At 41.8% G+C, this 13,444-nt stretch overlaps 1 protein-coding gene across 8 annotated transcripts in view; it reads left to right on the plus strand.

The window, feature by feature from the left end:
- Nucleotides 1-12,806, plus strand: part of MTDH (metadherin) — an 82,746-nt gene extending 69,940 nt beyond the window's left edge. For 6 of the 8 annotated variants that reach the window (XM_009213395.4, XM_003903000.5, XM_009213397.4 and 3 more), the window contains 3 exons: nucleotides 2,476-2,616; nucleotides 7,988-8,144; nucleotides 9,109-12,806. In XM_009213395.4, the coding sequence (XP_009211659.1) occupies nucleotides 2,476-2,616; nucleotides 7,988-8,144; nucleotides 9,109-9,179 (369 nt within the window). In that variant the 3' untranslated portion in view covers nucleotides 9,180-12,806. The remainder of the gene's footprint in view (nucleotides 1-2,475; nucleotides 2,617-7,987; nucleotides 8,145-9,108) is intronic. The other 2 variants (XM_009213396.4, XM_009213398.4) reach the window with 1 other exon arrangement.
- Nucleotides 12,807-13,444: the final 638 nt, after the last annotated feature.

The raw sequence follows: 13,444 nt of genomic DNA on the forward strand, positions 1-13,444 counted from the left end.
TAATTTTTTTTTTTATTTTGTTGTACAGACAGCGTTTCCCTATGTTACACAGGCTATCCCAGACTCCTGGGCTCAAGCAGTCCTCCTGCCTTGGCTCCTTGACAAAGTGCTGGGATTGCAGATGCAAGCTACCGCACCAGACCCAAAGTCCTTTTTGGTGTTCATGCGTGGCTGATGGGGTCTTTCACTGTTGAATTCAACTTAGGATGGAAATAAATTGATGTCTTCTGACTTTGTAAGACTGCAAAACTTTGAAAAACTTTGTGAGATTACAGACTTCACACACATACTTCCAAAGCTACCTGCTCAGCCTAAATATATAGAAAATTTTGACTATCTAAACCCACTACTATACTGAATAAATATCATAGAATAGAATATTAGTGTTAGAAGAACATTAAGATCATCTTAGCCATTTGTTAAAAAGAACTTCCATTTTATATGGATGCATTTGCCAAAGAAAAAAACAGTAATGTTTCTATTAAATATATTCTAGTTCATGTTTACTTTACATACCTAAGCATATAATGTGCTTTAGAATTATTTTGCTGAAACTTCGTGAAAGTTTGAAAATCTAAGAATGGAAATCTTGCTGCCTTGATGTCTTGTGGTGTTTGGCATGTGCCCTCCCGTCTCCTGATTAATCAGAGTGGCATGAGGCCCACGCCACCCAAACCTTTCACTTTCCAAAGGGCTAGCCGTCCTCCACCCTGTACCATAGTGTCTTGGCCTGTCTGCATCTGTTAGTGGTGATATTCTTTATGTATAATAAATTTTTATACCCCTCAAAAAATGGAAATCTTAAAGCTTATATGAGTTTTTAGATAGGGTAAATTTTACCTTACAGTTGAGGAAACTGAGGTTTGGGGAAACTAAGTGACTTGTCCCTGAGATGTTTGTTTGTTTTTGAGACAAGATCTCTCACTCTGTCACCCAGGCTGGAGTGCAGTGGCGCTATCTTGGCTCACTGCAACCTTCACCTCCCAGGTTCAATCTATTATCATGCATCAGCCTCCCAAGTAGCTGGGATTACAGGCATGTACCACCATTACTGGATAATTTTTGTATTTTTAGTAGAAACAGGGTTTCACCATGTTGGCCAGGCTGGTCTTCAACTCCTGACCTCAAGTGATCCGCCCACCTTGGCCTCCCAAAGTGCTGAGATTACAGGCATGAGCCACCACGCCCAGCCTAATTTTTGTATTTTTAGTAGAGATAGAGTTTTACCATGTTGCCCAGGCTGGAGTGCAGTGGCGAGATCTTGTCTCACTGCAACCTCCGCCTCCCAGGTTCAAGCAGTTCTCATGCCTCAGCCTCCCAAATAGCTGGGATTACAGGCATGCGCCACCACACCCAGCTAATTTTTGTATTTTTAGTAGAGACAGGGTTTCACCATGTTGGCCAGGCTGGTCTTGAACTCCTGACCTCAGGTGATCTGCCTGCCTCAGCCTCCCAAAGTGCTGGGATTACAGGCGTGAGCCACTGCGCCCAGCTGTCCCTGAGATTTTGTAGCTAGATTGTGGTATGGCCAAAATAGGAATTTCCTGTCTATGCCCTTTCTACTGTGTAAGCTTAATTTATCTTGAAAATTAACTTATGGCCGGGCGCGGTGGCTCAAGCCTGTAATCCCAGCACTTTGGGAGGCCGAGACGGGCGGATCACAAGGTCAGGAGATCGAGACCATCCTGGCGAACCCGGTGAAACCCCGTCTCTACTAAAAAATACAAAAAACTAGCCGGGCGAGGTGGCGGGCGCCTGTAGTCCCAGCTACTCGGGAGGCTGAGGCAGGAGAATGGCGTGAACCCGGGAGGCAGAGCTTGCAGTGAGCTGAGATCCGGCCACTGCACTCCAGCCTGGGTGACAGAGCGAGACTCCGTCTCAAAAAAAAAAAAAAAAGAAAATTAACTTATGTATAAACATTTTATTCCTTGAAATTGTTAAGTGAAGTGTTTTTGTGGTTTTTTTTGGGACGGAGTTTCCCCCTGTTGACCAGGCTGGAATGCAGTAGTGCGATCTCGGCTCACTGCAACCTTCACTTCCCAGGCTCGAGCAATTCTTGTGCCTCTTCCCAAGTATCTGGGATTAAAGGAATGCACCACCATGCTTGGCTAATTTTTGTGTTTTTGTAGTTTTGGGGGGTTTTTTGTGTTTTTTTGAGACAGTCACCCAGCCTGGAGTACAGTGGTGTGATCACAGTTCACTGCAGCCTCAATCTCTCAGGCTCAAGTAGTCCTCCCCCCTCAGCCTCCTGAGTAACTGGGACTACATGTGCACACCACCACATGTGACTAATTTTTGTATTTTTGTAGAAATGGTTTCACCATGTTGCCCAGGCTGGTCTTGAATTCCTGAGCTCAAGCAATTCACCCACCTCCGCCTCCCAAAGTGCTGGGATTACAGCCATACACCACCATAGATTTTAATTAATGAAGAATGAATGATTTATATAATCTAATAGATTGTTTTTCTCTGTAGGACACAGAAGAATTAGAAAAAGAGATTAGAGAAGAGCTTCCAGTGAATACCTCTAAAACCCGTCCAAAACAGGAGAAAGCTTTTTCCTTGAAGACCATAAGCACTAGTGATCCAGCCGAAGTACTCGTCAAAAATAGCCAGGTAATTTTTAAGAATAATAAAGTTGGGGCCGGGCGCGGTGGCTCAAGCCTGTAATCCCAGCACTTTGGGAGGCCGAGACGGGCGGATCACGAGGTCGGGAGATCGAGACCATCCTGGTTAACACGGTGAAACCCCGTCTCTACTAAAAAATACAAAAAAAAACTAGCCGGGCGAAGTGGCGGGTGCCTGTAGTCCCAGCTACTCGAGAGGCTGAGGCAGGAGAATGGCGTGAACCCGAGAGGAGGAGCATGCAGTGAGCTGAGATCCGGCCACTGCACTCCAGCCTGGGTGACAGAGCAAGACTCCGTCTCAAAAAAAAAAAAAAAAAAAAGAATAATAAAGTTGCCGGGCGCGGTGGCTCACACCTGTAATCCCAGCACTTTGAGAGGCCAAGGCAGGCAGATCATGAGGTCAGGAGTTCGAGACTAGCCTGGCCAACATAGCAAAACCCTGTCTCTACTAAAAATACAAAAAATTAGCTGGGCGTGGTGGCGGGAGCCTGTAATCCCAGTTACTTGGGAGGCTGAGGCAGGAGAATCGCTTGAACTCAGGAGGTGAAAGTTGCTGTGAGCCGAGATCGTGCCATTGCACTACAGCCTGGGCAACAGTGCAAGACTCCATCTTTTAAAAAAAAAAGTAACAAAGTTTTGGCCGGGCACAGTGGCTCGTGCCTGTAATCCCAGCACTTTGGGAGGCCGAGGTGGGCAGATCACCTGAGGTCAGGAGTTCAAGACCAGCCTGACTAACATGGTGAAACCCCCGTGTTTACTAAAAACACAAAAATTAACCAGGTGTGGTGGTGGGTGCCTGTAACCCCAGCTACTTAGGAGGCAGAGGCAGGAGAATCGCTTGAACCTGAGAGGCAGAGGTTGCAGTGAACCAAGATCATGCCACTGCACTCTGGCTTGGGCAACAGAGCGAGACACTGTCTCAAAAAAAATAAATAAATAAAGCATAATAAAGTTGTGTTGACTCAAGTATTTTATCATAAATAATGTTTTAAGCACTGTGCTAACCATTTAAAATATAATGACTAATTTAGTCTTCAAAACAATCCCAAGAGAAAGGTAAGATGCATTTTATAAATGAAGCTAGAGAAGTTGAATAACTTGCCCAGAGTCACATAACTATCAGTAGTGAAATCAAGAACCACTGTACTGTATTTTCTCCTGCTAAATATCTAGGCATACAAGGGATAGATAGCTTAGAGAAAATACGATTGGTTTCATTTTCTCCCAATATATGTATATAATACGACTATGATTCAGCCTCCCAAAATGGAACATTTGTTTAAAACTTGGTCATAGGCTTTTGAAAGATGTGCCTTCTATGGAAGCTATCTGTATGGTAGAAGGGACCATTTTATAAAAGGCCTATGTTGGCGACACAAAATCTGATTTCTAATTGGGTAAATTAATTACATCATATTAAAATAAATTTAGGGCTGGGTACAGTGGCTCACGCCTATAATCCCAGCACTTTGGGATCACAAGGTCAGGAGTTCGAGACCAGCCTGGCCAATATGGTGAAACCCCGTCTCTACTAAAAATACAAAAATTGGCTGGGCGTGGTGGCAGGCACTTGTAGTCCCAGCTACCTGAGAGGCTGAGGCAGGAGAACTCCTTGAACCCGGGAGGCGGAGGTTACAGTGAGCCAAGATCGCGCCACTGCACTCCAGCCTGGGCAACAGAGTGAGACGCCATCTCAAAAAAATATATATATATTAAATTCTACTAGAGTTGCCTGGTTTATTTGCGCTTTTTTTTTTTTTTTCACCTTTTTGTGGAGAACAGGGTCTCGCTATATTGCCTAGGCAGGTCTTGAGCTCCTGGGCTCAAGCTGTCCTCCCACCTCTGCCTCCCTAAGAGCTGGGGTTACAGGCATGAGCCACCGTGCCCGGCACCTGGTTTATTATTCAGAAAAAATGTATTGAGAACCTACTGCGTACCATACTCTATTTGAAGTGCGGGGATACAGCAGATAACAAAACAGACCAAAAACCACCTGCCCTTGGGAGCTTACATATTTAGTGGAACAGCTTTAGACAAGAAACTTGAGTTACTGCTAGAAAAGTGAATTTGTAACTGTCTTGTACTAAAACAGTTTTAATAATACTCCTTATTTAGAGTTGATGCTTTTATTTCCCTATGCGTATTTTGAGATAAAACGATGCAGTCTTGGGAGATTTGTTTGTTTGTTTGTTTGTTGTTTTTTTTAACAGAGTCTTGCTCTGTCACCCAGGCTAGAGTACAGTGGCACAGTTTTAGCTCACTGCAGCCTCTACCTCCCAGGTTCAAGTGATCCTCCTGTCTCAGCCTCCCGAGTAGCTGGGACTACAGATGCACACCACCACACCCAGCTAATTTTTGTATTTTTTATAGAGACAGGGTCTCACCATGTTTCTCAGGCTGATCTGAAACTCCTGGACTCAAGCAGTCCTCCCACCTCAGCCTCCCAAAGTGCTGGGATTACAGGTGTGAGCCACCACACCTGGGCTACAGTCTCAATATAATAAATGGCAAAGGCCGGGCGTGGTGGCTCATGCCTGTAATCCCAGCACTTTGGGAGGCTGAGGCAGGCGGATCATGAGATTAGGAGTTTGAGACCAGCCTGACAGATATGTGAAACCCTGTCTCTACTGAAATACAAAAAGTAGCCAGGTGTGGTGGCACACACCTGTAATCCCAGCTACTCAGGAGGCTGAGGCAGGACAATTGCTTGAACCTGGGAGGCGGAGGTTGCAGTGAGCCAAGATCACGCCACTATACTCTAGCCTGGGTGACAAAGTGAGACTCCATCTCATGAATAAATAAGCAACTAGGTGCAGTGGCTCACGCCTGTAATCCCAACACTTTGGGAGCCAAGGCAGGAGGATTGCTTGAGTCCAGGATTTAGAGACCAGCCTGGGCAACATGGCTAGACTCAGTATTTACAGAAAGCACAAAAATTAGCTGGGTGTCATGGTGTGTGCTTGTAATCCCAGCTACTCAGGAGACTGAGTGGGAAGACCACTTGAGCCCAGGAAGTTGAGGCTGCAATAAGCTGTAATTGCGCCACTGCACTCCAGCCTGCGTGACAAAGTGAGGCCTTGTAAATATATATATATATATTTGTGTGTGTGTGTGTGTAATAAATAGCAAAGGGTCTATTTGACTTTTTTTTTTTTTTTTTTTTTTTTGAGACAGAGTCTTGCTCTATTGCCCAGGCTGGATTACAGTGACGCACTCCGCAATCTCGGCGCACTGCAGCCTCATGAGTAGCTGGGATTACAGGCGCACGCCACCACCCCTGGCTAATTTTTGTATTTTCAGTAGAGACGGGTTTTCACCATGTTGGCCAGGCTGGTCTCGAACTCCTGACCTCAAGTGATCTGCCTGCCTCAGCCTCCCAAAGTGCTGGGATTACAGGCATGAACCAGCGCACCTGGCCTCTGTTCAACATTTTTATATTAAATCATTTTCAGAAGCCATTTTATGAAGAATATTTGATCCGTTCTGTGACTTAATGTAGATAAGTGAGAATAGAGGGGAAAAGGAGATTAAAAATAAGTAATAATAAAACTTCTGGATATGAAATAAATACAGGGAACACTAAGAAAGGTAAAGAGAGTAGGCAACATAAATACAACTTCAGGGCCGGCCACGGTGGCTCATGCCTTGTAATCCCAGCACTTTGGGAGGTCCGGATGGGTAGATCATTTGCACTCAGAAGTTCGAGACCAGCCTGGGCAACATGGTGAAACCCCCCCTCTCTACCAAAAATACAAAAAAATTGCCGGATGTGGTGGTGTGCACCTGTGGTCCCAGGTACTTGGGGGACCGAGATGGGAGGATCTTGTGAGCCCAGGAGGCAGAGGTTGCAGGGAATGAAGATCACGCCACTGCACTCCAGCCTCGGTGACAGAGTGAGATCCTGTCTCTCTCTCACACACACACACACACAAATACAACTTCAGATACCTGGAATAGGAAGAAAGAATCCTAGTAATTACTTGGGCTCACACCATTTCCTCTTGTATCCTCATCCCATTTTGCTTTCTCGAATCTATGGGGCCTGGAAGAATAGGGTCTAGAGAAGCATTACTTACCCTTCTTTCTATGTTCGGGATAATGATCACAGATAGAGCTAATAGGTGAAATGATCTTCTCATCTCTCACATCCTGAAGGCACTCCAGATTACTGACGTTTTTATCATTACCAGGTCCTGATCATTTTTTAATGGATATGCCTCAGTGAGGCAAATAAGTTAGTTTACCTCTTTTCTGCTTCCAGGCTATAGAGAAGTAAGGCTCAAGAATCTAGGCTCTGCCTTAAGCATTCTAATTTCACTACCAGACTGGATAAAACACTGAAAATTTGGACCTGAGTGTTACCAGTTGCTTGAATCAGTAGGACCAGTAACCACAGTGTGCTCATAGGAAACAGAAGCTGTTGCTGCTGCTATTTGAGAAATTCTTACCTGTTGGGAAGGAGATTAGGGGTTGTCATCTACTGGTAGTTCAGAAGTTAGCTATTTTCCTTCTGTTTTTCACAAAAATTTTTGAAGCATTCTGAGTTGGTGGAAATGGACAACAAGCATTGAATCACCAACAAGTATAAAATCAGCCAGTCTCAGTGGTTCACACCTATAATCCCAGCTACTCCGGAGGTTGAAGTGGGAGGATCGCTTGAACCCAGAGGTCAAGGCTGCAGTGAACTGTTTGGTGCCTCTGCACTCTAGGCTAGGCCACAGAGCGATACTGTGTCTCAAAAAAGAAAAGTATAAAATCATCTTATTTATAATGAAACATGAGAATATAAAAGTTAGGCCAGGCGTGGTGGCTCACACCTATAATCCCAGCACTTTGGGAGGCTGAGGCAGGCGGATCACGAAGTCAGGAGATCGAGACCATCCTGGCTAACACGGTAAAACCTTGTCTCTACTAAAAATCAAAAAAAAAGTTAGCTGGGCATGGTGGCGGGCATCTGTAGTCCCAACTACTCGGGAGGCTGTGGCAGGAGAATTGCTTGAACCTGGGAGGCAGAGGTTGCAGTGAGCCTGGATTGTGCCACTGCACTCCAGCCTGGGCGACAGAGCGAGACTCCACCTCAAAAAAAAGTTAATGAAAATGAAATTATTCATTTCTATTTGAAATTCGGTAGACATTTTGTAATTTCATACCTTCATTTTTATCTCAACATATATTCATAAATGTCGTGGGTGATGATTGATTTGGCCGTATCACTAGAGGGCAGGTATGAGTTACATTGCTTATCTGGAAACCATATTAGTATTGAATTGCTGCTAAACAACCTCTTAGTATTACTGTGATATTTAAACTTTATTTGAAAATTTCACCAAAAAACCTGAGATGATTTTTTCCTAAAATAGCCTGTCAAGACTCTTCCACCTGCTACTTCTACCGAGCCATCTGTTATCTTATCAAAAAGTGATTCTGACAAGAACTCCTCCCAAGTGCCGCCAACTCTACAAGAGACAGATAAATCCAAGTCAAATACCAAGCAAAATAGTGTGCCTCCTTCACAGAGTAAGTAATCCTCATTTTTTATTCCTTTATACTGTTTACATTTTTCATGTGTTAAGATTCTGATCTTAAAAGTCTAATGGATTAATAAGAGTAGCCCTTTCTTCCTTTGAAAATGCTAAATTTTTTGGACGTTTGTGTACTTAAGTTGTGAAGGCCAAGCTGTTAAAATAACTGAAGGAGGCTGGGTGCTGTGGTTCACACCTGCAATCCCGGCACTTTGGGAGGCCAAGGCGGGCGGATCATTTGAGGTCAGAAGTTCAAGACCAGCCTAGCCAACATGGTGAAACCAAGTCTCTACTAAAAATACAAAAATTAGCTGGGTGTACTGGCCACACATCTGTTATCCCAGCTACTGGGGAGGCTGAGGCAGGAGAATCGCTTGAACCCAGGAGGCAGAGGTTGTAGTGAGCCAAGATTGCACCATTGCACTCCAGCCTGGGTGACAGAGCGAGACTCAATAAATAAATAAATGATCAACCTATCTATCTATCTATCTGCCTCTGAAGGAGAGAATACATTGTTGAGAACAGAGAGGGAGAACTTTCGTGCCTGCCTGCTTGTCTATCTGGTCCCTCTCCCTTTTTCTCTGCACATGTTCTTGAGGCTACAAATTATTCTATGCTTTTTTTCCTCCTTTACTCTCTTCAGCTACCTTTAGTATCCATTTTACCCATTTTACTCTTTTATTAGTTAGGTTGAGCTGTATTAAATAACAGTTTTTTTAGGTCAAAACTGGTTGAATATCAGCAGTTCCATATTGTTCAACCTAATAATACCATTGAAAAGAAAGGAGGGAGGAAGACATAGAATAACTTAAAATATATAATAAGGGCTTGAAAACTTAAACATAAAATTTGAGTATTTTAAAAGATTTTCATAGTTACTACTTTTATATTATTGAGATGTAACAATATTTACTATCCTCCTAATTTTTTTCTTCATTTTCCCCCCTTTTTCTTTTTAGCCAAGTCTGAAACTAGCTGGGAATCTCCCAAACAAATAAAAAAGAAGAAAAAAGCCAGACGAGAAACGTGAAATTTTTTTTCCTGAATTGGACATGTGTTTGCAAACACTGTCTTGAAGATTATGCTGTTTATGCAATAATTTGTGAACATGTACAGAGTTTTATATAAATTTAAACCAATTTTTAAAACAAAACTGCGGACACAACCACCATAAAAATGGAATCAAAAGAAAGTTAATTTATGAAATTAAGAGGTCAGCAGAATATACTCAGTGATGGAAGACACTTGGGAAAGTCTTTTTAATTGAACAAGAACGATCTTAATTTAAGAATATTATCTTGGTTTTACAGCAGTGCCCTGTTTACAACAGATTGTGCCCTATCTCATCTGCAGCCGAGGAATAAAGGATTCTGATTAGAAAGAGGGTTGCCTACAAATTAGTAAGCAATTCCTTGGATCTTATGCACAGAACTTGTACCATTTGAATCTGTTTTATGCTTAAATCAAAGTGCTTTGATCAAATACATAACCTGCCATATCTTTACATATTTGTTGGTAGCAATTTGTATTGAAGAAATCACAAGTGCAAATAAAAAGTCATTTATCATTTGTTTAACTAAACTGTCATGGTTTAGTTTACAATTTTTAAAAGTTCTTAAAATACCGAAAATGCAGTTGACACTTGTATGGCTTATGAAGTTATTTTTGATAGTCTTACATTACTTGAATTGTTCAAAGTACAGTATATTTTAAATTAAGAAAAGTGAACTATATGTATTTGTTTTATACATTTAAGGCTTAGACTCATAAATAATGCTATTGTTTATGATTTGAAAACTTTCAGGCAAAATCCAATTTACATTTTTCCTTTCCCTAGCAATTACTTTTTTCCAGCTTCAACACTTCTTAGTTAAATACTTTTTTGACTTTAAAAATGAAATCATTCACAAACTTTTGGTATATGATGGAGAATGAAAAACTAGAGTCAGACAGCTTTAATTGACATTGTCAAGACCTCCAGTTATCAGGAATACATTTTTTTACTGCCTTAACCTGTAGTGCGTAGAATATGCATCAATTTCTTGAAGGGGATTCATGTTTTTATAAGAATTTTCATGTAATTATTGCAATTGTGGTCAAATAAGGAACGTTTCCTGCTTGAAATTATATTGATTTAAATGATGCGTGAGATGTTTCACCATTTTCAGGCACTGTGTAATTCTATTGTAATAAACTGGCAGGTATCTTTGTAACTATAAATAGTGCATGCTCAGCCATGTACACTGTAAATAGCCTTTACCAAACGTGTTTGACAAGGACCATAATTAACATCACTTAGTGAATTGTGATAAAGAAAAACAAGCCATGATTTATTCGATGTGATTGGCTTAATTGTTTTTATGTGGCGCCAAGAATGAACCTGTTTAACAGCTGTAACCAATGGTACTGATCTATCCATCCAATGTTGTCATTATATTTGATTGTGGTTCAATAGTATTGCATTGTCAGACTAGGAAAGCTAAACAAACAAAATGGTTTTAGTTTTGCTGAAGACTGGCCTTATTAATGGACAGCTTTCCTAACAAGAGATTATTAACTTTTATCAGGTGTTAACATCTGTTTCAGGAACATGGCAGTATGTTTACATGTCAGAAGTTTTGTTTAATTCTATGGTATTTCTAAATTGACTTGTTTAAATAAATTCAGCAAATGGATAGCATTGTTTTTATTTGCTTCAATATGGGGGTAGGTAATAGCTAAAGTGCCAAGGATGGATTTCTTCAAATGACTTTATTCTGTTAGCTTTACATAGGTGTTGGAGGATTCCGAAGGTGTCAGCACTTTGTAAAGGTACCACAAAGGAGAATTTGATAGGGAATCTAATTTTAGAATGTGCCAAATGGTCTATGCTCAACAATATAATTGAACTCTCTCAACTCTACCTCACCATTTCTTTATCTTAAAATTCTGTTGGCTATGTCAAACATTGGACTTTATTTTTTCAGCCTAGTATCTCCCCATTCTACCACCTATGCCAGATGTTAAAGACACCAGATGTTTTGAGGAGAAAGGTGTTGTGGAGATGCAGAGATGCACTGCTAAGTTGAGGTGGATCCAGTATAGAGATACCTCTATGAATTCTTTCTGGCTCAAGAGCTAGGACTTGGGTTTTGTTTTAAGAGATGGCAGCTGACTGGGTGCAATGGCTCACGTCTGTAGTCCCAGCACTTTGGGAGGCCAAGGCAGGTGGATCACGAGGTCAGGAGTTCAAGACTAGCCTGGCCAAGAGGGTGAAACCCCATCTCTACTAAAAATACAAAAAAAATTAGCTGGGCATGGTGGTGGGCCCCTGTAATCCCAGCTATTCAGGAGGCTAAGGCAGAGAATCATTTGAACCCAGGAGGCGGAGGTTGCAAAGCCAAGATCGTGCCCCACTGCACTCCAGCCTGGGCAACAGAGCAAGACTCCGTCTCAAAAAAAAAAAGATGGCAGCTATATAAACGATAAAATTAATTACATTCTCTTTCACATGCATGAGGTGCAAACTCTGTCACAAAGTATTTTAATTACCCTTTACCTTGTTTCATAGATCTTTATGTGACATAAAAACTGTTTCTGGGCCAGGCGCAGTGGTTCACGCCTGTAATCCTAACACTTTGGGAGGCCGAGGCAGGTGGATCACCTGAGGTCAGGAGTTTGAGACTAGCCTGGCCAATATGGTGAAACCCCATCTCTAATAAAAATGCAAAAATTAGATGGGCATGGTAGCCGGTGCCTGTAATCCCACCTACTCGGGAGGCTGAGGCAGAGAATCGCTTGAATCCAGGGCAGTGGTGGAGGTTGCAGTGAGCCGAGATCGCGCCACTGCACTCCAGCATAAAAGACAGCGAGACTCGGTCTCAAGAAGAAGAAGAAAAAAAAAAAAGTTTCTGGCACCTGAACAGGAACTAGTTTACATCATCAACTCAGAAAGCACTAAAATCTAGGTGGTGATTCAGGGAGGAGCAGGGGAAGAGAGCCTATTCTATGGCGGCATGAATAAAATGCTTCCAGAACTAGTAGGGAAATAAGTAACCTCTTCAGGCTTTATCAGGACTGGAGGGGAACCTTGCTCATGTTAGCAAGCAAGGTGTCCTAGAGAAGCCACTCAAAAGGCTCCCTAATCCAGCCTGTCTCCACATACATACTGAAAATTCTTCCCTACTCTGAGGCAGGGTGTAGTGGTTTAGGGGTTTCTCCAGACTGGAATCCTACCTATCTGCACCCACAATTGAGCAAAACAGTTGAGAGAGTCCAAAAAAAAAAAGTATTAAAATGTGATTGATGTAATTTACCATGTTTACTTTGTGCATGCATTTTATTGGGGAGGGGAAGTCAGAATAATTCACCCAAATCTAATGGTCTTATTTCATAGGCTAATCTGGTTTATATTTGCATTACAGATACTGGAGGGCAATATTTAACTACAGAGTTTAGTTTTTCTTAATTAAAAACAGTCCTCTATTAATATAGTGTGAAATATCTTTCAAAATGTAGAGTTTAGGTTTAAGATGTCTACTAGATATCTTACGATTTTCCTGTAAACTCATTGCACAAACCGGAATTACTTTCCAAAAGACTTAGGGAATGCAAATATGTTATTTGTAAGATGCATTGAGTATTGTAAATAAAACAAACCGTTTTTGATTTGTTTAAATTGCTCGTTACAGTTCTCTTGTGGGAAGGGACTTCGTCAGCCATTTTGCATCTTAAGCTAGTCTAAACTTTTTGTTGTTGTTGTTTTCCTAAAACCATAGGTGCAAGCTTTACCACTGGGAAGTCATATTGAATTAAGCACTTTAGAAAATGTCACTGTTTGTGACACACAATGTACTCTACAGAAAACAACTTCTATCTTATGTCATTTTAGCAGATGTAACTGCCTTCCACCAGGTGCAATATATCATTTGCATCAGCCTTTCAGTTAAGGAAATTAAAACTTGGCATTATGCGTTAGTTTGTATGTATGAGTTTGGCTGTATCCCCAAACAATAATTGCTTGTACAAGATAGAAGTTTGTCTCTCAGCTAGGCATGGTGACTCATGACTGTAATCTAAGCTCTTTGAGAGGCTGACACAGGAGGATTGCTTGAGCCCAGGAGTTTGAAACCAGCCTGAGCAATATAGTGAGACCTTGATCTCGACAAAAAAAAAAAAAAAAAAAAAAATTAAAAAAAAAAAAAAGATTGTTTCTCTTTCATATAAAAGTTTGGGGCTGGGCGCGGTGGCTCAAGCCTGTAATCCCAGCACTTTGGGAGGCCGAGACGGGCGGATCACGAGGTCAGGAGATCGAGA

The sequence above is a fragment of the Papio anubis genome, chromosome 8, assembly GCF_008728515.1.
Source record: "Papio anubis isolate 15944 chromosome 8, Panubis1.0, whole genome shotgun sequence".
NCBI lineage: Eukaryota > Metazoa > Chordata > Mammalia > Primates > Cercopithecidae > Papio > Papio anubis.